At 43.8% G+C, this 24,687-nt stretch overlaps 1 protein-coding gene across 2 annotated transcripts in view; it reads right to left on the bottom strand.

Moving 5' to 3' along the window:
• Window positions 1-635: 635 nt before the first annotated feature.
• LOC147430839 (Phosphatidylinositol 3- and 4-kinase family protein) overlaps window positions 636-24,687 on the bottom strand; it is a 71,854-nt gene continuing 47,802 nt past the window's right edge. For both annotated transcript variants that reach the window (XM_086493379.1, XM_086493380.1), the window contains exons 21-26: window positions 15,045-15,220; window positions 14,772-14,964; window positions 14,520-14,660; window positions 1,831-2,039; window positions 1,558-1,719; window positions 636-1,474 (exon numbers count right to left, since the gene is read on the bottom strand). In XM_086493379.1, the coding sequence (XP_086349505.1) occupies window positions 1,216-1,474; window positions 1,558-1,719; window positions 1,831-2,039; window positions 14,520-14,660; window positions 14,772-14,964; window positions 15,045-15,220 (1,140 nt within the window). In that variant the 3' untranslated portion in view covers window positions 636-1,215. The remainder of the gene's footprint in view (window positions 1,475-1,557; window positions 1,720-1,830; window positions 2,040-14,519; window positions 14,661-14,771; window positions 14,965-15,044; window positions 15,221-24,687) is intronic.

The raw sequence follows: 24,687 nt of genomic DNA, 5'->3' as shown, positions 1-24,687 counted from the left end.
ATCTTCTTTTTTTTTTCTGGTTTGGGTCATACAGTTGTGAACTGATGTTGTATTAACATAAAAATGAATGTACATAAAGCCCCAAGCAGATTCACTGCCTTGAGGAGTCAAACACATACGAAGCCCTTCAAATCCTAACATTGAGCTGTTGCACATTGTGCATAGAGATTATATATGGTGTGTTAAGCACATTATGAGCCTATGTGGAGCACCCAACATCAATCCTGCAAGCCTCGTGAAATTTTCAATTGTTTCTACTACATTGACAAATTCTCTCCTCTTTTCTCTGAAAATCCTAGAAATGCTCTTGAAACCCAAACAAATCATAACATAACACAAATAATGGCATTATCTAAACCACCTTATAATCCCACGACACCCCAGTGCATTGACGCCTACGATACATGCTGTGCTATTAATAGTCCAAAGAAAATGATAATGCCTTTAATCTTGCACGGCTCCCAATCAGCCCTTTGGGCACTTTGGGCAAAAAAGCAGTTTTGCCATTGAAGTGGGTCATATGGAGCAATGTCTCACACATTCCACCGTGTGTGTGTGTGTGTGTGTGTGAGAGAGAGAGAGAGAGAGAGAGAGAGGGGGGGGGGGGGGGGGGGGGGGGGTCTACCAGGAAGCCATGAGATTAAACAACACTATATTGAGGGGCGGATTTGATTCTGGGTAGCCAGGTTGAATGTAACCAATGACCATGACTGTAACCATAGTCATGAACAGACTTTACACATTGTCTATCATAAACATCATACAATTTTATCCCACATTGCAAAGTTGAAATCAACTTGCAATGAGTGGGCAGAATACACGTTTGCAGCTGTCCATGACAAAGATGGTGAAGCAGGTGTAGATGCCTGACTAGACAAACCCAGGGTCCCTCCCTCTTCCTCTCTTCATGCTGCATCTCCCTTCAGTGTCATCGATCAAGCTTGGCAATATCCATCTCCTCTACATATATTACAAAATGTGAGCTCCACGTTTGCAGATGAGGCAATGATGCTGTTCCTACTACCCACAGAAACAAAATTTCACAATAGCCATATAGGTCCACAGCTTCAATGCGTAATTCCTCAGTCTACGTCAGCTCTCCCTATACTCCAGCTTTGAACTGCTGGCATGGAGAACCCTTCATCATGGTGTAGCTCCTCACTTTGCCGCATCCACTCCTGTTAAATTTACGACTCATCTCCACCCATTTGTATCTTACTTCTCAATACCTTGCTGTAAATACTGAATAAGGTCATAGCCTGCCGTGGTCCATTTATTGTAGGCATCTGCACACGTCTTGATCATGAAGTTCGCAGCTTCCTGCTCGCTCATTTCAGGGTGAAACCTCTTTCTGAGATTCCCAATTGGGTCCCCACGACTAAAGCATGGAAGTCCACTATCCACCATCAATAAAACAGTGTTGACAATTCCATCCATATGATACCGTGCTGCTAGGTATCCTTTTACACACAAACTGAAAAATAATGGATAGGCACACATGAGTATACAAGGACAAATGCCAGGACAATTTTTTAGAGATTTGATCATGAGGCCAACCTGACAAATCTGCTCCACGTGTCACTTTTCATTATTCCGGAGGGATCCAATAGTTGAGTCATTTCATGACTCAGCTTGAACTGTGCATTTTCAAACCTCATGTTCCCGCCCGGTGATGTTTCCAAGATGAAACCAAAATCGATATGCACAAGTCTCCCCTCGCTGTTCCAGAGCAAAAAAATTAATTTGATTGACACATGTGCCAATGATTATACTTTGGTAGAGCCCATGATTGTGCTTGTGTAACTCAATGTAAAAAATCGCAAAACTTACTTATCAAACAGTAAATTCCCATTGTGCCGGTCCTTTGGCTGAAGCAATAAACTTGCCACGGCATAACCTGCACTGCTCACAATAAAATTGTCACGTGCAGCTTCAAACTGGGGAGAGCCAACTGGACCATAATCCTGTTGGAAAATCTCATAAAGCCCTCCATCCGTTGTTTCCCCCATTTGATTTCTGCTTCGTGTATTGGGAACTACCTGAAAATAAAAGAATCGATGAAGCTTGTCCCAAAACAGTCATGTCTACTTGGTTATCTAAGAGTAATATCAAAAATCCTTTCATGGCCTTAAAAGAATCACACAAAAAGGTTTGGACAAAACTATCAATCAACACACCTGTAAAGAAAACACACAAAGGTTTGCGAGACATCAAGACTTCATGCAGCTGCAGTGTTCAAGAATCTCAAGTTCCCTAAACTTCGAAAATGTATTTCTTTGGAACTGTGCAACAGTTTTTTTTTTTTCTCAGCTCCTCAAGACAAAAGCTGGACGTTGGACACAATCGTCTTATATATGAGCACACAGTGGAGCTCCAGTATCTGGTAAAAATCTGATGCTCCCTGCAGGCACACCATGCGCTGGAACCTTCATGAACAGGTGTAGGTAAGCATGCTCCTTATAAAATATACAAGCCTTCCAGAACTTCACTCATGGGTTACTGTTATGCCCCTATCACAAGAGAGGACCTAGTCTATGACACCGTTGGGAATGATGTCCAGTGTCCGACGGACAGTGTGAACCCAGCCAGCGTGGCCGGTCGCTTGTTAAAGGAGGCCAAGGCCTCATTTGTAATGACGACCTCCACTAGCAGAGTGCCAATGGTCAGCACAAGGCTAGGCATGCATGAGGTCAACTCGAAGAAGCCCTTGCTTCATATAGGCCAAAAATGGTCTCTTGTCCTGTGGCATGAGTCAATGAGGTGTAAGCCTGTCAATAGTGGTGCTGTCCAGGGCTATTCTCGCACACAACTATATACCTCTTCTCATTTTTCTGTTCTGCTGTAAATTTTCGATATACCACTATGTGCTCAGTTCACATATCATAAAAAGTGGTGTATCTGTTTGAGCCAAAAGTTGATCTCGCAGATATAGGACATATCAATTGGATCGGGTAATGATCATACAGGAAAGAGAACTGTACATGCAGAGCAAGCTGCATGCTGGAAGGTTAAAAAGATCTCCTCTGTGCACATCTCAGGTCCCGAGAACCGAACAAATGAGAGCCTAGCACCAAGGTTGCCACGCCTAGTAGCATACTATTACTTCAGTCGCATTGTTAATACTGTATTCATCAGCTGCAATGTATGCTACATCCAATCACACACACACACACACACACACATTTATTTATTTTTTGTAAATCTGATTTGATTAATTTACCTGTGGAAAACCTCGAAGGGAGGAAAACCCACCAAAAAGATCAGATATAAAGGGAGGAACATAGAAGTGTTCTGCAATGAGAAAGCACTAAAAGCAAACATAGAAGAGTTGCAAGATTTCGAGGGATATGTCCCCAATATCAAAGGCAACATGTAACAATTGCCTTAGCAAATTCCCATAGAGTTTCCACCTACTCCTTAATGCTTTCGAGCTCCTTCATCATTCTCCTCCTTTGAAGAGGTATTTTTGTAAACTGCGAGGTCTCCCTTAAGTGCTTCAATCAATGCATCCTTTTCATTCATGCGTTCTTCCATTTCTAATTTCCAGGATTCAAACGCAGCAAGTGCATCCTCTAATCTTTATTGCATCATACATTCCATTACATTCACTTCTACCCTTACAATCGTCTACATTTTGGCCTTCAATGATGTGTACATTTCGTCCCGCTTACTAAGCATCTCTTTGTCCAATTCTTTCCTCATACTGCATACATAGCTTTTTTGTAAGTCTCCGCATTTGCATACATCTCTTTTTCAATGTCACCCCTCAAAAGGCTCAACTCCGCCTTAATCATCACCTGTGCCTTCTCAAACATTAAGTCATCTTTAACTCTAGAAAGTTTCTCTGCTCTCACAAAATCTGGCGAAATGTGCTCTCTCGAATACTCCGCCTAAATGTTGCTTTTGATTTGGGCGGGGTTTCATAGATATCGTCATATATATATATATATATATATATATATATATATATATATATATATATATACCTTCATAAGTTCAGAATAGTCTGAACTCACGAATTATAAGAGGGACTAAAGCACTCATAAAATTATAAAAGCAAGGGACACAAGAAAAGAAAAGAGAAAACAAAAACAAACAAACAAACAAACCAAATCACTTTGTTTGCTAACTAGATAAAACAAAACATTATGAACTTAAAAAAGTTTTTAGAAAAGGCATGCGTAAAATAAGTTGATGCAACTTACTTGGCTTAAAATAAGTACTCAACTTTAAGCAAAAAATGATAAGACGTCTTAAAAACTTAATCCTAGAAATCAAACTTCACACAACAACTTCTAAAGCAACACATTCTTAAGTCCTCAAGTAAGCTAAATATGAAATCGAAAAATGAATACTACTACAAACCTACGAAGAACAAAGATCCAAACTGACAATATGTGACCTCAACTTCGTTGCTTGTCCAAACAGGAAGAATAAGATTATCAACTTTATCATGCATAGTTTGGACAACAGCTATGACATCCCGTCAGTGCCCAGGAGTAGGTGCAGGTTTGTATAGAGGTCATTCATGCTTTAAACGTACTCTACAAAACCAACGAGCTGAGTTTCTATCACCCTCCGGAGGTGATGGGTATACTCAGCCATGATAAAGGCTAGCATTTGTCAAGCTATAGTAGAAATACTAGAAGCGCTAGAGATCAAAACAACAACATAAGGTGTTATTAAGTCAAACAATAAGTGGGCTTTTTAGCTCCCCACTTCTATTGAATTTACTACTGATTATCTTGAACATTCCAAAGGAAGAAACATTAAAAATAAACTTACTGCAATGCAAAAATGAATAAACGTTTTTCAAGATAATAAATGAGTATCGTTTTTCAACTAGTAAAGAAATAAGATGGCAAGATTGAACAACAAAAGCAGATTTGCTAGAACAAAGACGAGAAAATCTAAATAGTTGAGAGCAAATGATACCGTACTTAGCTAAAAGAGATATGTTCGAAGAAATGTGAGCCATACGGATGATATTTAGATTGGCATATTCTGGTTCAAGGCGCTTATCATAGATATCTACTTCTAATCCCAAGGGAGTCTGAAGGAACGTCATCTCCGAGATCGGCTGATTGGTCCATCTCCCCCACAACCGGCACAGCCCTGTAGAACTTGTTCGCTCACACGCTTGTGTTGCCTCTCCCCTGTGGTACTACCGCCTTGCTTTGCACAGACATTCCCGGTGCTACTTTGCTTGAAGAGAGAGAGAGAGAGAGAGAGAGAGAGAGAGCGAGAGAGAGAGAGAGAGCGCACACTGGTGTGTGCTGCTACAAAGTGCGAATCTATGTGCTTCTTTGTCTGCTCGCTATACTTCCCTTGCCGCTATACTGCTCACTCCTCAGATTTGCGCCCACTGCCTACTGTAACCCTACTCCGGTGCGTGCTGCTAGGAGGACGACGACATCAGCGTGCTACTTGACATCACAGAGAAATGAAATGAAATGATATATTAACGTCTACAAAAGGCCAAAATGACCTATGAGACCAAATTGATATGGTGAGTCTAGTACCAAGTCTGGGTACAAACAAAGAAAACTAGAAACTAGAAACTGAGATAGGAGTGCTACCGACTCCTATGGATGGCTCGTAAGCTGAGCAATGGTATAATGCCACAAAAGTACAAAGTGGGGATAAGTGTCACCATGATACAATATAGCAGTAGCATGAGGTCTATCCTGATCGACACTCTGGGTGTCGTGCTAGAATCCTGTGGATCTTCTACCGCAATCTCCATCAGTGCTCCATGGCTCCCCTCCTCAGTCGTGGTCGTCTCGATCTCCCCAACTCTATAGCTCGGTCAATGAGAGTACCACTGGTGTGTGTATGGGTGGGAACCGAGCCCTGTAGTGGTGGTGGCCCCTCTGCCTCTGTGGTACTCGGACTGAAGAAATCTGAGATGCGTCTCTAGGACGGTCTCTGTCTATGCCCTCTCAATAGAGAGTCTCTATGTCTCTGTATCTCAAGTAGAGATAATCCGAGACATCTCTGATCCTGATATCTCATGACTCTATCTAGCAAGTCAAAACCATCTCTGAATAAACAGTGAAAGCGTCCCCGTATCTCATAGTAGAATGTGCAGTGACATATGTAGTGAGACTCTGTCTCTGGCTCTACATGGCATAACTGACATCTCCTACTGTCTGCTAGTATGCCTCTGAATCTACCTGTCTCAATCCCAAGCTGGTTTGAAGATGTGCGTATCTGGTCTGTGGCACATCGTAACCCATGAGATAGATGTTGTCCATGTAGCTGGGCCGTGTAAGAGCCGAAGATGGTGCATCAAGAGAATACTGGAAAGGGGGCAGCTTGTCCATGTTGAAACCATGAGCTCATTTGTGCATACCAACATGATGTATCTCCCTGTAATGCCAGTTGTCTAGATGACTCAAGAGCAAGCCTAGCATATCTGTCCCTGGTGGTGTCCCATAAGCTGTGTACAAATGATACTGATCTGGTAAGTGCCTCAATCTCCATAGTTGGGGCAGCCAGCTCCGCTCGCATGATGTCATGTGGAAATGAGGCCTTGGCTCTAATCAACCTAGAAATCATAGATACCAAGGGCCTCTCCATATTACTCCATCTAGCACTGTCAACAGATGGTCCCCAAACCTGAACCCCGTAGTGCATAACTGAAGCGACCAAAGTGTCGAAGTGCCAGAACTTTGTTCGAGGTTCCTGGAACTAAACCTGCGAACAAATTCTCTCTAAACCGCCTAGGGCTGCATAGGCACGAGTCAATCTAGTGTTTGCTGCCACTTTCAGTGTGAACCTCGGTCCACTAAAGACCACCCCAAGATATGTGTATGCATTAGTGTACTCCATACTGTCCTAACCATATGTGAATGTAGGTGCTGATCTCCTAACCCACTGTGGCGTGGTATTTAATACCATGACCTTGGTTTTACCAAAGTTGACAAACAATCCACTATCCCTTGCCAAACTATGCAATGCGTCCAAATGTCTCTGCATACCCTCTGGTGAGTCTAATATCAACACGATATCATCAGCATACAATAAAAGAGGGGTTCATGTCCCTGCAAGCTGAGCACCTCTATCTCCTCCTCTGTCAATATAATGAGAGACCTCATCAACATACATACCAAATAAAATAGAGGACAATGGGTATCCCTGTTTCACTCCGATAGTGGAGTGAACCATGTCAAATATCCCCTCTGGGGTGCGTGCATGACCCATCACTGAACTCTACAATGCCATAATCCCCCATATCAGCTCTATAAGTACCCCCAATTCCATAAGTCGGCGCATCAATCTGGCCCTCGGTACTCTGTCAAAAGCTTTGCGGAAGTCCACAAAGCTGCAATAAATCCGTCTACCATGTGCCCGACCCTCCTCAATGATAGCTCTGAGTGTAAAGACATGATCCAATGTGGAGAAACCTCTCCTGAAACCAGTCTGTCCAGGTGCTCATATGCCCATAGTCTCAGCCCAGCTGCTCAGCCTATGCTCAAGGATGGATGCATACAACCGTGCCAATGTGTGTCCTACCATGATAGTACGGTAATTCCCTGGCACTCTGGGGTCTCCTGTCTTGAAGATAGGTACAATAGTAGACAATCTCCAAGACTCAAGAAACCTCCCACATGACACGGTTGAACAACCGTGCAAGCATCTCTTCCAATAAGTCCCCAGCATGTATAATGTGCTCTGCTACCAAACCCTCATGATCCTGTGCCCGTCTGGTCTTCATCCTATCAATGGCCTCCATTACCATCTCACTGGTAAAGAAGGTGCTCGTAGCTGGACATGGTTGTGGTGGATCTGGTAGTGGTGGCTGTCCAAGTACAATGTATAATGATGCTGCATACTGCCCCCATATCTCCGTAGAAGTAATCACTGGTGGGGGAGACTGCTCATGGAATAGACGCCAAGCCTCTCCTGAATCTCGACTAAGGAAGAGTTGATATAAATCCTTCTCCATCTGGACCAAGAAAGCTCGCTTCTTGCGTCGTACTAGTCGTCGTGTAGCAATATGAGACTGTCTATAGGTGATCACTCCCAATGCAAGCTCCCGCTGGATCTGAGCTCTCCTCTATCGACACTCCTCATCATACCAGCTGTTCTGAGGCATGTGCCCAGAACGACGCCTCTAACCAGAGAGAGAGAGAGAGAGAGAGAGAGAGAGAGAGAGAGAGAGAGAGAGAGAGAGAGAGAGAGAGAGAGAGAGAGAGAGAGAGAATGTGTAGGCTATGTAAACATCAAGGTGGTCTGTATGATGAATGTAATGTGACCTTGATCCACTTTTCTACTTCCTTTGGGTGATAGGCTATTGAGCATCTCCCGAGGTCTCTATGTACACAAAAAGCAACCCCTTTTCGCGCACACAGAGAGAGAGAGAGAGAGAGAGAGAGAGAGAGATGAAATGCATTGAAATGTTATATTAAACGTCTTCAAAAGGCAAAAATGACCTATGAGATCAAACCAATACAATCTTGTTGGATCTAATACAATGTCTGGGTACCAAAAAGAAAATGAAGTGAAGTAAAATGAAGTGAAGTAAAAAACTAAAATCATCATGAATGCCCAGGATACATGGCATCGGCCGTTGTCCAAGAAAGTATTGCATCGGTCGTTGAGGAGCTTCGCCAATGTCTGCCTCTGTAAATAGTCATACTGGGTGTCTCCCATGTCGTGCTAGAATAGTCTCGCTCCTCTGATGGAGCCTCCGTCGATGTCGCCCGAGCTCAATGGCTCTGTCAACTAATATACCGCTGGTATAAGTGGGCTCTCAAGTCTGTTGTGAAGCATGCTCGTCTAGCGGTTGAGTCCCTGCTCTAAAGAAGTCAGTGATCTCCCTCTATGTCAAGAGACTCTCCCTGTGTATACGCAGCTCTAGCAAAAACAACTCGAGGCATCTTTGATCCTGATATCTCATGACTCTAGCCAACGGTCCAAAGCCCTCTCTGAATAAAAAATGACAGCGGCCGTGTATCTCATAGTATACCGGACAATGACAAATGTGATGTAACCTTGACTCTAGCTCTATATGACGCAACTGGCATATCCTGGCTTCTGCTGGTACTCTCCTATATTTGACACTCTAAATCTCTAGCTGATGCGATATGGGGGGGGGGGGGAGAGAGAGAGAGAGAGAGAGAGAGAGAGAGAGAGAGAGAGAGAGAGAACGTCTCTAAAAGGCCAATGTAGCCTATGAGACCAAACTCGTACATACAATGAGGGAAATCTCTCATCTGAAAGAAACAAAAAAGTAAGCCTAAAGCTAAAGACATGTCTCCCTCATGGGAAGATGTAGGAGGTGTCAAGGCATCTGCCTCTAATGGCGCTCAATGATAGTTTTGATTTGTTTGTGATGTAGGCGCCCGAGTCTCCTCCAGGATGGAGGCAGTTGCCTCGTTCGAGTGAGCGTTATTGCTATGTCCAAGGTAACACCTCTTAAAGATGAAGGCTCCCAATGCTGTGTTTGTGTCGAAGTCCATGAAGCAAGAGTGGTGTCAGCAACACTACCCGTAGTCGGCAGCAGCGGTAGTAGGAGAGAGAGGGGGGGCGGGGGGGCTCTGCACAAGCTAATATTGTCATTGATTTCAACTTTGAAGTAGCACGCATGGCAGCGGTTTCTTTTAGCGACGCACTCTGCGGATGCTTAGCACATTCCGCTCTTTGCTACTCATGGGTTTTCAAGGGGGCAGCTAGACTGCTCGAGCGTCTCGATAGATTTTATGTTGGTGCATAGATAGCCTCAAGGGTGGTGCCACCTCAATTTGGGCCGGTTCTGCATTGTTAGATCATGTCCCTATTTCACTTTACATCTCTTTTGGGGTTCCTTCAGCCCCGAGAAGAGGTGCTCGCATCCCAGAGTGAGTTCTTTTACAACAAGATCTATGTTAGCAATTACAACGTATTGAGAAAGTTCTGCAACAAAGTTAGGGATTATCATTTGAAAGCAAGTATGCACATTCCAAGGTATATTAAAGGAACTTTGGACCATGGAATTGTCTATGGGCTTAACCCTATTACTCTATATGGGTATTGTGACTTGGATTGGAGTGGAGATTGTCATTCTAGAGAGTCTTAGTCTAGAGATTCAGCACAGAGAGCGTGCTATACGTGCTCCCCTCAGCTTTACGCATCGCATCCTTCGCGACTCTCCACATAATCCTTACTTTGCAGGCACACATAGAGAGAGAGAGAGAGAGAGAGAGAGAGAGAGAGAGAGAGAGAGAGAGAGAGAGAGAGAAATGAAATGAAATGTTATATTAACGTCTTCAAAAGGCCAAAGTGACCTATGAGACCAGAAAGTTACAATGTGGTGGATCTGATACAAAGTCAAAGTCAGAGTAACAAGATGACAAAAATGAAATGACAAATGTCACAATAAAATACTATGGAATCCTAAACTACTAGGTGTGAACTAAGCAGCTAGCTGGGATAGCTAGATCACAAGAGATCCGGCAACGGTCGCTGGCGGATCTCATCAATCTCCTCCATGGTCAGTAGTCTGACCGGGCGTCGTGCATGTCGAGCCAAAGTAATCCGAATCCTCTAATGCAGCCTCCGTCGATGCTGTGTAGTCCTCCGCAATCGTGGGCGTCTGGATCTCCCCAGCTCAGTCGCTCGGTCGATCAGTGTGCCTCTGGTGTGAGACGACGAGCTGTGCTGTGGTAGTAACTCCTCCGAGCGTCCAGTGGTGGCAGCTCTAAAGAAATCTGTGATCTGCCTCTGAGACTGGCTAGCCTGTCCTCTCATCAGGCTCTCTCTGTGTCTGCGTAGCTCGAGCAAAAACAAACCCAAGCATCTCTGATCCTCGTACTGCATGACTCTGAAGAATGGTCCAAAGCCCTCTCTGAACAAGCAATGGAAGCGGCCGAGAGAGAGAGAGAGAGAGAGAGAGAGAGAGAGAGAGAGAGAGAGAGAGAGATCAACAGAGTCTCTGATGAGCGCGATCGGGAATTCTACAGTGTTGCATACGGAGCCGGATCAGGTGCTAGCTAATGCTTTAGATTTCTATGAGCACTTGTTCATAGCAAAGCCATTCGCTCTTGAGGTTTTATAGGCTAGAGATTAGGTCTGGCAATTCACGAGGAGGTAAGTGACCACAGATGCGTGCCTGCAGATGGCTCTTTTTTCCTTGGACGAATTGCAAGATGCAGTGCAAAGTTTGGCTCATTTCTCTTGTCCAGGTGATGATGGTCTCACTAGAGGTTTTTTCACGACTTAGTGAGATGTAGTACACCTGTGGCTTTTGAGGTTGCCATGATATATTTGATACTACTCGGTGAGTTTAGGCCTTATATCTCTTATACCGAGGGGAGGGGACACCACTTGTTTGCGACAATGGTGGCCCATCACAATCCTCTCTTCGGTTTAAAAGATAATGGCCAAATTGGTTAGTGCTAGACTGCATCCTTTTTTGCTAGACCCTATACACAATTCTCAGATAGGTTTTGTTCAGGATCCGCGTTTTTTGGACACTTTCATAAGGCAGTAGAGTGGGCTCGATCATCCCATATGCCGTTGGCAATCCTCCTCCTTGATTCTGAGATGGTCTATGATAGAGTAGACTAAAGTTTTCTTGTGGGATCCCTAAATTGGATGGGTTTTTCAATTGCTTGGATCATAGGAGTATCAACATTGTACGGATCAACTTCTAGTGCAGTGACCATTGGATTTGTTGGACGCTCGTTTGCGCTCTCTCGTTCAGTTAGGTAGGATTGCCTGCTTGCAGCTTACTTGTAATTGTTTGTGGCGAAGACGATGTCGGATTTCATTAAAGCCCAACAGCCAGATGTTAAGAGGTCTACTCATGCTTGTTGAGGATAAGCCAAATTTGGTAGAGTATGTTGATGACACTCTACTGCTTTTACGCTAAGCTATGGGTGTTTTGGATACAATCTGTCACTCTTTGGATGTATTTTGTTTGGCCAGTGGTGCACGCATCAACTAGCACAAATCTTTTGGCATTCTTGTGAGGACTGATGACATGTCCACCTCGGGTACAGTGGATTGTTTCACTTGGTCGAGACCTAGTCAGTCTTGTGGATCCTTGGGGTTTCAGGTAGGTCTTCAAAGTAGCAGTTTGCACCTGTTATGCACTTGAAGTATAGGAAGCTTTGCTACTGGTCCTCACAGCATCTTTCTTTAGTTGGTAGAGCATTGGCGGCCAATCACGTGTTGTTGGCCTCTGCTTGGTACATTGCATCATGTTGGACACGACATGCGGGAGTTATGGAACAATTTGGACGCTTGATTCGAAACTTCCTTTTTAAAGGATCAGATGGCACTCGTGACACTCAGGCTAGAGTTCAATGGCACAGTGATTATCCCTTGTGCAGAGGGTTGTTTAGATATCATTGATCCTAAGTTGCAAAGCCGTGCACTTCTGACCAAGCTCATTGTCACGGGATTTTTCCTAGGCACGAAACCTTGGAAGATGCTACTTCAGTCCACCTTGGCTACAATCACTTCCACCCATGGTCTTAGGGACATGCACACATGGACTGCAGGGATACAATTTTCATTTATGGATGCGCCTTTTCAACGAGATCCTCTGTCTCCTTTCGTGCGCTCTTTGTTATAAATTTAGAGCTCCATTAGAGTGTGCTTGGTCAGATGCACTCCTCGCTCGAGAGAGGAGATTGAGCAATTGCCTCTTGTATGGAATTCTTTGGTCACCATTCCAGAGTCTGGAGAAAGACCTCAGCAGCTAGGACAACTATTTGGGATGTCGGTCCGGCGAGCTCGATGACCACTTGGTATTGTGATAGATTTTTGCCGACTGATATCCTGGCAGAGAGGTATACTATCTACACACAGATTCAGCCCAGGATTCTTGAGATTGAGTCCACTCCAAACTTGTGAAACTAGGTTATGAGAGGTGATCCTATACTTCCATAGAATCAGGGTTGGTGGGGTTACTTTGATGGGTCAGACACAACCCTTCTTGTCAAGTATCAATTCCTTTCGTTCATTATTGCTAGAAAGCAGAATCCATTTTTTCTTTTACTTGGATGGGTCTGACACAACCCTTCTTGGCAAGTATTTATTCCTTTCGTTCATTATTGCTAGAAAGCAGGATCCATTTTTACTTTGATGAGAAAGAGCCTGTTCTTTTTAGCCTTGCTTGGCAGTTGATCAGAGTCGTGGGTTTCTATGTCATAAAAAGATGCGTGGATCCTTATCTCTCTGCACACGAGGCTGCCTCTTGAAGGCTTTATCTCAACTATATTGGGATCCTGGTGAGTAGCAAGGGCCGTTGGATGTACAGTGACATGCTCCAATCACCTCTTTTGAGTATTCTGTCAGGGTAGGACGTACATTACTTGTGCATAAGAAGTCTGAGAGCGCTTACATGGAGGTTTATCACATGCTTTTATATATCAGTTTTGGTTGGACTTGTGGGCTTTGCAAGTTGCACTGAGGATTCCTTATTTCCATTGGCTACTTACTCAAGGTGGTCTTCCAATTGGCTCTCGGAGTGCTCAGCTGAGCTTCGATCCTCTATGTATACGCTCTACAAGTAGGATTGTGGAGACTCCCAGCCACTGCCCTGGGGATGCATCACATCACTGCTTGTTTGGAGAGTTCTTGCATTACATCTTTCCAGAGCTGGGGTCCAGTTTGGCTTTCATACCAAGGTGGAAAGGTACGATTCGGATTCAATATGTAAGATACGATACGTTTGTACTAATGAAATTTTAAGGTACGTAACAGTACATACCTTAAAATACATAAATTCTACATTTTTTAAATACATATTCAGCCATGTATCCATTACATAATGTCTGCAATGACTCTGCTCCATAGACAACTATATAACTATCATAACCTGTAAATCCATGAGTGTGGAGAACACTCGTTAAGAGTATGGGCATGTCTCTGGATTTGTCTTCTCAATATCACTATCTCCTAAGGAGAGGTGATAGAAAGTGGGCTGTTTTGTGGTTGTGCTTGATCTGAATGAGATAGTTTTATATTTTCCCAAACAAAAAAACTGTGTACTGTACGAATCCGTACGTATTGTTCCAAACCGTACATATGTACCGTACAGAGGGGATCACTATGTACATACTGATGCAACCTTGGTTCTTACGTGGGGAGCAATCTCGTGGTTGATGCATTGTCTTGGCAATGTAAACAACCTGCCTCTCCTGAGCCTAATAGGGTTCTTGGGAATTATGCTGTACCCTTATGCACTTCCTGATAGAAATGACATTCCAAATGTTGTGCTCATGACACAGTATGAAGAGATTTTTTCTCCTCTAGAATTACAACAAAACGATTAACTGAGAGACTGTTTTTAAAAACCAGGAAGTAGTCTTAGTAATTTTATGTATATTTCATGGACGTTCTGGAGATCATGCATCTGTGGTGATCAGCTTTGAGCATTTTTCTTAAGGCTATGCCCTTGAGATGATTATTTTGATAAGAAGAGTTTTCCTCTGTGTGTGTGTGTGTGTGTGTGTGTGTGTGTGTGTGTGTGTGTGTGTGTGTGTGTGTGTGTGAGAGAGAGAGAGAGAGAGAGAGAGAGGGACCTCAATAATGCCCTTCCCACAGCCAGTTGGAAGGACACCATATGGAAATAAATAGAGGTTCAGTCCAGAAGCTTTAAAAATGTCTCTCAACAAGGAAATTACTTGGAGCGCTAGTACATCTTGCCTACAATCATCCCCCACCTGTTTGGCTCACGACCACAAAAAAAATTTAAGACTCGTGAGCAATTTGTTTATATCATGAAAATGTTTGTCAGATTGTATTCAAGCAGACTTTGGGAACTTCCTATCAACCTTGAAAATGCAAGCCTGCGGCCTGATCACACTGGTGTTATTTCTGTCCACCACATCGAATGTGACCATAATGGGAACCTTTGCTGCTGATTGTAATGGTATTCCACTGTTAACTTGAATCCCTCTGACTAACTTGTTTGGGGCTGTAGGTAAGTAAAGGTCCTCACCCTCCAATTCAATTTTCTCCAATTCCCTGTAACGCACAGAACACTGAATCATCAATTGAAGCTTAAAACATTCACATCAAAAAGTTTCAAAGGTATGAATATCCACCTCTTTATACCAGCACGCCGCTGCTCCTTCGGTAAAGGATACAGAACTCCAGAAATGTTTGTAACTTTATCAAAGAATCTGAACTCTCTCTCAAACATATCGAGAGCTGCAGGGTTGAAACTTTCTATTATTCGTTCCCTAACCCTTGAGACAAGATCTTGGAAAAGGTTCCTCTCCTGTGGCAAGGTAAAACAATGAAAGCTCATCATTATCTTCCACGCGAAGTTGCAGTGATACCCGTGCAATTAACTTAAGGAAGACCACAAGCTTCAAGTACCAAGCCCCACAGCTCCCTAAAAGCCTTGCACCAAACAAGTTCTATTACTCCTGCTTCTGTTTGCTACTACACACCAAACCTCTGTATATATAGTTTCATGAGGTCAAAAGGATCTAAACTCATGCAATACACGAAACAACAAGAAACAAATGAAGTTGAATAAAAAAACATATGCTTAAGAGACTATTCATTTGAAAAAAAAATAAAAAAAGATGAAACCAAGAAAACAGACAGATGAAGCTTCCTTAATTGACATTCATCTATTTCTGATGCCCAACCAGCGTTGAAGTTATTAACGCCATGGACATGAGGCCAAACTTACCAAACTCTGATAAATTTTCCTAATGCCAGCTAAAATAGTTCGAAACAAAAAGGACTTTTGAAATGAAGCCTTACAAGATAAATTCAAAGCCACAACATGCAGCCTTAACATCACTTTTATCGTGCATAGCTTTGATGATTTACGAAAAATTTTAAGAGACTATCTTCAAAATTTGACATCATACTACAATCATCACTATTAGAAAGAGAACGATAGCTAAAATATCCCCATTCTCACCATAATGCCCACAAGTAGGTCCACACCTTGAAATTGTGATAGAAAGTCATTTGTTTGATTCAATAAGCAACTTCAAGTTTGGAATGGGAACCAAGAGTAAGAGCAAGCACACAAGACAACATAGAGCACAAAGTAAGGCACTCACCTAAAGAATAATGGGCTTTCAAGATATATACCTAGATGAATCCAGAAAGAGCCGAAATTCACCTATGAAGGAAAGTGCGGCTACAGACTCATGGTAGTCACCCATAAGACAATATAACCTTCAACTTCATCATGCCTGGTATTGACTAAATACTACAACATCCCCACTAACGTCATCAGTGCCCAATAGTGGGTGTAGAAACTAGGTACTCACATATTATCCCAACACACCACACGCACACACACACGGGCATATATCAACACAACGTTCAGTGTACCGAGTTTCTGTCATGACTCCGGGGTTCAAGGGTTGAGTCAGCAATGATGAAGCCTAGAACCGGAAAAAAACTTAGACAGAAAGAATTAATGCAACAAAAAGGCAGTTGACAAGCCATACGCACCACTAAGAATAGAAAGAATTTCCACAATATCAACCGGTCACAACTCGGACGGAAACTTCACCATGTGAAATCTGCATGTCCGCTAATACGACTAAAACATATACTTGGATGAATCCAGGAAACCCAGATTCACCTATGAAGGAAAGTGCAGCTATAGACTCATTGTAGTCACCCAATAGACAATATAACCATCGACTCCATCATGTCTTGTATTGACTAAATACTACAACATCCTCACTAACGTCATCAATGCCCAATAGCGGGTGTAGCAACTAGGTACTAGCATATGCTCCCAACACATCACATGTGACACGCGCCCACACATGAGCATACATCAACCCCAAAGTTCAGTGTACTGAGTTACTGTCAACTTAGCCACGATGGCTTAGCCATGATGAAGACAATATAACCATCAACTTCATCATGCCTTGTATTGACTATACAACATCCCCACTAACGTCATCAATGCCCAATAGTGGGTGTAGAAACTAGGTACTAGCATATGCTCCCAACCCGCCACACGCATGCACACATGAGCATACATCAACACAAAGTTCAGTGTGCTGAGTTCCTATCATGACTTAGCCGCGATGAAGCCTAGCACTACAAAAAATCTTAGATAGAAAGAATTAATGCAACAAAAAGGTGGTTGATAGGCCATACAAACCACTGAGAACAGAAAGAATTTCCAGAATATCAACTAGTCGCAACTCAGACGAAAACTTCACAATGTGAAATCTGCATGTCCACTAATACATCTAAATCATATACTTAGATGAACACAAGAAGAGCCCAAATTCACCTATGAAGGAAAGTGACTCATGGTAGCCAAGCATAAGACAAAATAACCATCAACTTCATCATGCCTAGTGTTGACTAAATTCTACAACATCCCGACTAATGTCATTAGTGCCCAATGATGGGTGTAGAATCAAGTCCTAATGTATGATCCCAACACATCACACGCACACACATATGAGTATACATCAACACAAAGTTCACCGTATTGAGTTTCTGTCATGAGTCCGGAGATAAGGGCAGACTCAACCTCGATGAAGCCTAGCACTAGAAAAAAGCTTAGATAGAGAGAATTAATGCAACAAAAGGATAGTTGTTAGGACATATGCACCACTACTGTAGTGTGACCCCTCTTTAAATGTCAAAGGGTGGAATTGGGGCAGCTCTATGAAAGAAGTCCGTGAGATGTGCTGGTCGCCCTCCACTAGTGTGTGTGGGTGACGGGAAGAGTCTCTCTACGCGTTTGAATCTCCAGTAAGAAGCGACCAAGCTGTCTCTCATCTCTCAATTCCAATAGAACTCTTAGTATGGGCTGTCATGTGAAAAGGGTTGTATATCATGTTTGTATGCTCTCACATGCTCGGCATCTCCATACATAGTGCTCCTCGCTCTCCCCCCCACATCCACATACCTTGCATGTCCTCCGCTCTTTGTCAATCTATGTTCCCCGCCTAACCTCAAACTCTAGTGTGTGAGATGAGACTCTGAGCTGTCCAATCACCACTCTAGCACCATGTGGCATATATGTGTCCATATAGCTGCTCGACGAAGACATGCTCTAGAATTAACATGAAGTGCTCTCTATAACATGCATCCTTGATCGAAGAGGCTGATCGCGTGTAATGCATGCCTCTCAGATGTATAATTGCTAGAGTTCCTATACAAGGATCCGATTCTTCTCACTATGAGAGGCATATAAATCGTCAAAGACTGGGCTGTACTAGAAAGGTGGGGGTTGCTCTATATCAAGACCTTTACAAGTGAGACACTGTATCATTTGGGCATACCATGATTTACTCTCAACTGTTTCTGTCAATAGCCTAGATGCTTCCAAAGCTCTATACAAGAATCTGCCCTGCGGTAACCCTTAATCTCTGCATGAAACATACTGTGTGGAAGAGAGCCTCCACTAACATGGGTGGTGTGGCCAATTCCCCTCTGATAATGTCATGTGGGATTGAAGGGCCTGTTGCGGATGATGCGGGAGATCATCATGAAGTGGCCTCTCAATATGTGCCCACCATGAAGCTGTAAGTGCTGCATACATGCCAAAAGTAACTAGGGCCTCAAAAGCCACACCTTTGTGCGGGGCTCTTGGAAGCGTGTCTAGTGGAAATTGTGCTCTAGCATTTCTAGTGCATTGTGCAACAAACCCTCTAGTGAGTACGTCTCTGGCTGCGCTTTCCATGGAGAACCTGCTTCTGGCGGTTGTGAAAGCAATCCCAAGGTATACATACAAGTCTACCACCTCAACTTTCCCTCTAGCTAGTGTGAATCGGGCTCTGCTCTTGATCTAGTGTTAGGCCAATGTGCTGCCTATCATGATGGCCAGGTAGTTCCGCGTCGAGATGTCCCTGAACTTGTGGATAGGCACAATGGTGTGCCTCATCCACTCTATTTGTAATCCCTCTACTAGTGCTTTATTAAAGAACAAGGCAATGAATGGTGCGAGGGTGCTTGCGGCATATATGAGGTGCTCACTTTGCATGCATGAGAGAGAGAGAGAGAGAGATTGCGAACGACTCAGCTTATAGACTTCCCCAGAGTTGCCTTACTTACACCACCTATCCCTAGGATTGTGATGGTCTCCCCACTCGGGAGAGGATGCTTGTTACAAGCTTGGACACTCCAAGCGAGAAATCGTCAACAACACACGAACAGAATCTGCAAAATCATTGAACTTTAAGAGAGAGAGAGAGAGAGAGAGAGAGAGAGAGAGAGAGAGAGAAGAAGAAGAAGAAGAATTGACACGACATGACGGAGTTCTGAGCCAAGACGCACTCGACCCAAAGATTGGCGCCCCTTTCAGTATTTCTTTATTATTGCTCTTCACAAAGTACAACTCCCGAGGGTCCAACTCTCTCCGAGACGTTGCGTCCAGAATGCTTTGCTGAAGAGTGGCCCCAAGGGTCTTATAAACTTACGAGAGATGTCCAAAAGCAGATCCCCAAAAGCACTTGAACCACTAAAAGCTCATGCAAAACTGCCCGGGGCCTATAACGGGACGGGGACCACGTGCCAGCGCAAAAGAACAGACTGAACACATTTAGCACTTCAAATAACACTGAACTGAAAGAGAGAGAGAGAAAGAGAGAGAGAGAGAGAGAGAGAGAGAGTGCACGACACATGAGACGGGAAGTGGCGGGGTGGAAACCTTGGCGCCCCTTTCGGTATTTCTTTATATTGCTTGAACTTAGTACAACGCCGGTACTCCATCCTCTGCACCTCACACGGAGCATGCCAGAGAATGAGCCCTTGGCTCATATTTAAAGGCCCTTCGCCATGAAAAGCATTTACATGAAAAGCTTTTAAACTCAAAAGCATTTGGCCCAAAAGCTGGCGTAAAAATCAACCAGCATAAATCATGGAAATCCGTACAAGTGCCACATCAGCATGTCAGCGTAAGTTGCGGAATTTCGAATTGTCTGCCACGTCAACATGTCAACGTAAATTGCGGAATTCCGTATTGTCTGCCACATCATCAACTGCTACGTAGGAGTCCTATGTGTGCGCGCGTGCGCTGGTCCTGCTTTATTTGTTCTCTTTAGGTCACTTGGGCCCCATGGAACGGGGTCCCGTAAGTTGGTGGGAGCTCCTCTTTAAAAATAGACCACTCGGCAAGACTTTGCAAGTTGGTAAAAGTTCTTCTGCTACTTCTGCTTCTTCTATTGCTGCTTCTAGGCTTTAGGCCTCTCGGCTGGGATCTGCAAGTTGGCTCCGTTCTTCAATGGCTTGACACGTCAACAATTTGTGACATCTGAAATAAAGTAATCGTCCGGGATTATAACATATTTGTAAAACAACTGAAGTTAGCTCAAAAAAAATTGAGGGTCATTTCGAGGGACAATCCGAGGGACAGTCACTTTTCTCAATCCAAATCGGAGCTCTTGATTCCCTAGGTCGTTGGCTTTCCAAAAGAATCTCATCCAATAAGGAGTCTCATTGGAGCTCTTGATATCCTGGGTCGTTGGCTTCCCAAAAAAATCTCATCCAATAAGGAATATTCAGTGGTTGGCACATAACAATGCAACACAAATGCTCACATATGCATGTTACAAGACATAGAAACATAAAGTCGTCGATGAACACTCCCCCCACAAATAACCATCCAGGTCCGAGCCATGAGCTATTCAACGACTCCCTCATCACCCCTCTTGCATAACCTAAAAAGGTCCGGGTCAGGAGATATAGAGGCCTTTTACAACCAAACGCCCTCCAGACCGCAACCTGCGTCATTTGGAGGTTCAAGCATACAACAAAACGCTCCCCAAACATCTCGTCTACGTCGTTCCGAGGTTTTCAAGCAATACCAAAACAACATTTCTCACTACTCCACCCGGGAGTAAAATCACCAATCAATAAAACCAATGTTAAAACCAGAGTCAAACAATTCAAATCAACACCAAGAAAGGTTCAAAACAAATATCCTTCATTTCAAACAAATTCCAAACAAGATCACCAAACAATTTCCCAAACAGATTCAAACTTAAAAAGCAATCTCGACATCAGCCGAGCTCGAAAAGTCGAGTGACTTTCCATCTTGAAACCTGCACCAAAAATTTAGGGTTAGGTTTCTTCCATAAGGTTGTAGCCGACCGCAGCATGGTCCATAAGCGCTTGAATAATCGAAACAAGCCTCGACAAACAATGTTCCTCTGGCGGTGATGGTAGCCCCAAGATATACACCTAGACCTCCAAGGTTATCATTCCAATTTCAGGTCGTGATCTGCTAGGGTTTCCCCGGCAAGCCCCACTCTGCCAAAAGCTGCACTCTAAAGAATGTCAGAAGGCATATAACTTCGGGCCAAAAATTTTCTTGAAAGCTTGCCAAGTCCTTGGAGTGTGTGGCTTGGTAGCTATAGACCTCCACCACTGCATGGCACTGACTCTCAGAAATACAGCAGCTCGAAACAAATCTTGGATCCTTCTCTTGCAAGTGATCTTTATGGCTTAAGCCACTCAGTACAACGTCGGTACTCCATCCTCTGCACCTCACCCGGAGCATGCCAGAGAACAAGCCGTTGGCTCATATTGAAAGGCCCTTAGCCATGAAAAGCAGTTACATCAAAAGCTTTTAAACTCAAAAGCATCTGGCCCAAAAGCTGGCGTAAAAATTAGCCAACGTAAATCACGGAAATCCGTACGGGTGCCAAGTCAGCATGTCAGTGTAAGTTGCGGAATTCCGTATTGTTTACCACGTCAACATATCAACGTAAATTGAGGAATTCCATATTGTCTGCCACGGAGTCCTGTGTGTGTGTGATGGTCCTGCTTTATTTAGTCTCTTTAGGTCACTTGAGCCCCATGGAACGGAGTCTCGTAAGTTGGTGGAAACTCCTCTTTAAAAATAGACCACTCGCTAAGACTTTGCAAGTTGGTAAAACTTCTTCTATTGCTTCTGCTTCTACTACTGCTGCTTCTAGGGTTTAGGCCTCTTGGCTGGGATCTGCAGGTTGGCTCCGTTCTTTTAGTGGCTTAACACACCAGCACTTTGTGACAAGGCCAACTAGCACAAAAAGCGGAAATTCATATAGCTGCCACGTCAACACTATCAGCACAAATCGAGGAATTCCGTACGTCATCAGCCAATGCGATTTCCAAAAAGCTGCCCAGAGTTCATGTAACAGACTTGGGCACCCCAAGTCGAGAATCTGGAACGACACACGAGAGAGTAATCACTTTAAAATACTTCACCCTTAATCACAGTTCAATTTAGTCGACAAGGCCCCCGACGTAGTTCCGTGCCCAAAGAGATTGGCCCCAAAGACTGGCGTCTTTAGGTATTTCTTTTTTATATTAATGCTTGAGCAAAGTACAGTTGCCCGCGGGTCCTCTCTGCTCACAAGCTCGTCAGCACATATGAGCCAAAGAGAGACCCAGGGGTCTTATTTAAAGGCCCTTGGCCAGGAAAAGCAGTTACATGAAAATCCTTCAAACTCAAAAGCACCTGGCTCCGAAAGCACTAGCGCAAAAGCTGACAACGCGTTCTGTGGAAATACATACAGGTGCCATGTCAGCACAGCATTGTAATTTGTAGATTTCCGTACGGTCTGCCACGTCAACACAGCCAGCGCAATATCCGAGTCCATACAGCCAGCCCGCCAGCTTCTTCTAAATCTCTAGTGTCCCTAGGGCCTTGTCGGCAGGTACCCATAAGTTGGGACAACTTATAAGTTTTTGTCCTATCAGTTGGGCGTGCCACATCATAATTTTGTGATAGTTCAAGCTTTTAGTTTTTAGGTTTTACGCCCCTCGGCCGGTGCTCCATAAGTTGGAAGATGGTTAGGATTAAAATCCCTAACCCCCTCCCTCTGTTTAGGCCCCTCTGCTAAACTTTTTGGATTCAATTCCCTTGTTCTCTTAGCCATTTCCTCACTTGAGCACACCACCACCTCATCACTTTGTGACATTTCCCCCTCTTGAAAGTAATGTGATTGCCCTTGATTACCCCTGCAAAACAACCAAAGGACAGAAACTTTCTTCAGTAGACACTGACTCTATGTACCCATGCACTTACAAAGATATCAGTCATTGATCAATCTCATTTCCGTCGAGGGTCTCAGATACAAATCATGATAATTGTAACCATTTAGCAATCACATCCAGACCGCGTTGATCCTTTTTGCGGATATCTTGATCTAATAAATCTTGTTACAATCACATTCATATCCTTTCTTCTCACATTTCAAGCAAGCAAATCAAGCCCATGCCCATCCCCACAAGGCAGTACATCCAATAGCATGCAATTCGCAAAATCACACTTAGTTTCTCACAAATTGCTGACATGTCAAGCCACTGAAGAACAGAGCCGACTTGCAGATCCTGGCCGAGGGGCCTAAACCCTAGAAGAAGTAGAAGAAGAATTGTGTGGGGAACTGATGACGTGGCAAAGCTGTACGGAATCCCCGATTTCACGCTGGCATGCTGACGTGGCAACTGTACGGATTTTCGCAATTTCCACTCACATTGTTGACGTGGCAATTGTACGGATTTCCGTGTTTTACGTTGATGACGTGGCAACTGTACGGATTTTCGCAAAACGCGTGGCAACTTTTTGCACTTTTTGACCAATTGCTTTTTGAGTTTAAAGCTTTTCATGTAAACTGCTTTTAATGGGCAAGGGCCTTGGCTAGAGCTCATTCTCTGACACACTTCTGGGAGGTGCAAAGCGTGGAGTATCGGCTTATACTATGTTGATGCAATATAAAGAAATACCGAAAGAGGCGCCTAGGTTTGGGGCCAATACTCTTTGGGTGGAATTCCGCCACTCCCTGTCATGTGTCGTCCCTCTCTTTCAGTTCAGTTTTTATTTAAGTGCTAAAAGTCTGTTCAGTCTGTTCTTTTCTATTGGCACGTGGTGCCCCGTCTTGTGACAGTGGTATCAAAGCATTAGGCGTGTGCTTTCTGAAAGCATACCGGTCCTACAAAAGAGCAGACAGAGCAAACCAAAGTCTATTGAAATCTTATTTGAAGTACCCCAGACTTATTAGCTTTTTGCACTTTTTGCCAGTTGCTTTTGAGTTTAAAGCTTTTCATGTAAACTGCTTTTAATGGCCGGGGGCCTTTAAATATGGGCTCATTCTTTGACACACTTCTGGGAGAAGGTGCAGAGCGTGGAGTACCGAGTTGTACTGTGTTGATGCAATATAAAGAAATACCAAAAGGGGCGCCAAGGTTTGGGGCCAATACTCTCTGGGGTGGACTTCCGCCACTCCGTGTCGTGTGTCGTCTCTCTCTTTCAGTTCAATTATTATTGAAGTGCTAAAAGTCTGTTCAATCTATTCTTTTCTATTGGCACGTGGTGCCCGGTCTTGTGACAGTGGTATCAGAGCATCAAGCGTGTGCTTTTCTGAAAGCATACCGGTCCTACAGAAGAGCAGACAAAGAAAATTGGCGATTCCAAAGTCTATTGGAATCTTACTTGAAGTATCTTCGGGCCCCTACCTCGTGAAAGCATACCGGTCCTACAAAAGAGCAGACAGAGCAGACCAGCGATTCCAAAGTCTATTGGAATCTTATTTGAAGTATATTCGGGCCTAGAACCCAGACTTATTAGCCACTCCCACCCTTACTTCATAGCGCATCAGGCGCGTTCCCATCTTTACGGCTCATGTCTTACGAGGCATAAGCCAAAAAGATCACGTGCAAGAGAAGGATCCAAGGATACCTGCGCTATAGTGACACAAGAGAGGGGAATGGGATACATATTCTAGAATGCACCTGTATGAGAAGACCGACACCAGA

The sequence above is a fragment of the Adiantum capillus-veneris genome, chromosome 21 (genome assembly GCF_014529385.1).
Source record: "Adiantum capillus-veneris isolate H3 chromosome 21, ASM1452938v2, whole genome shotgun sequence".
Taxonomy (NCBI): Eukaryota; Viridiplantae; Streptophyta; class Polypodiopsida; order Polypodiales; family Pteridaceae; genus Adiantum; species Adiantum capillus-veneris.
Note: the sequence above shows the minus strand (reverse complement) of the source record. Positions and strands in the feature narration are given on the sequence as shown.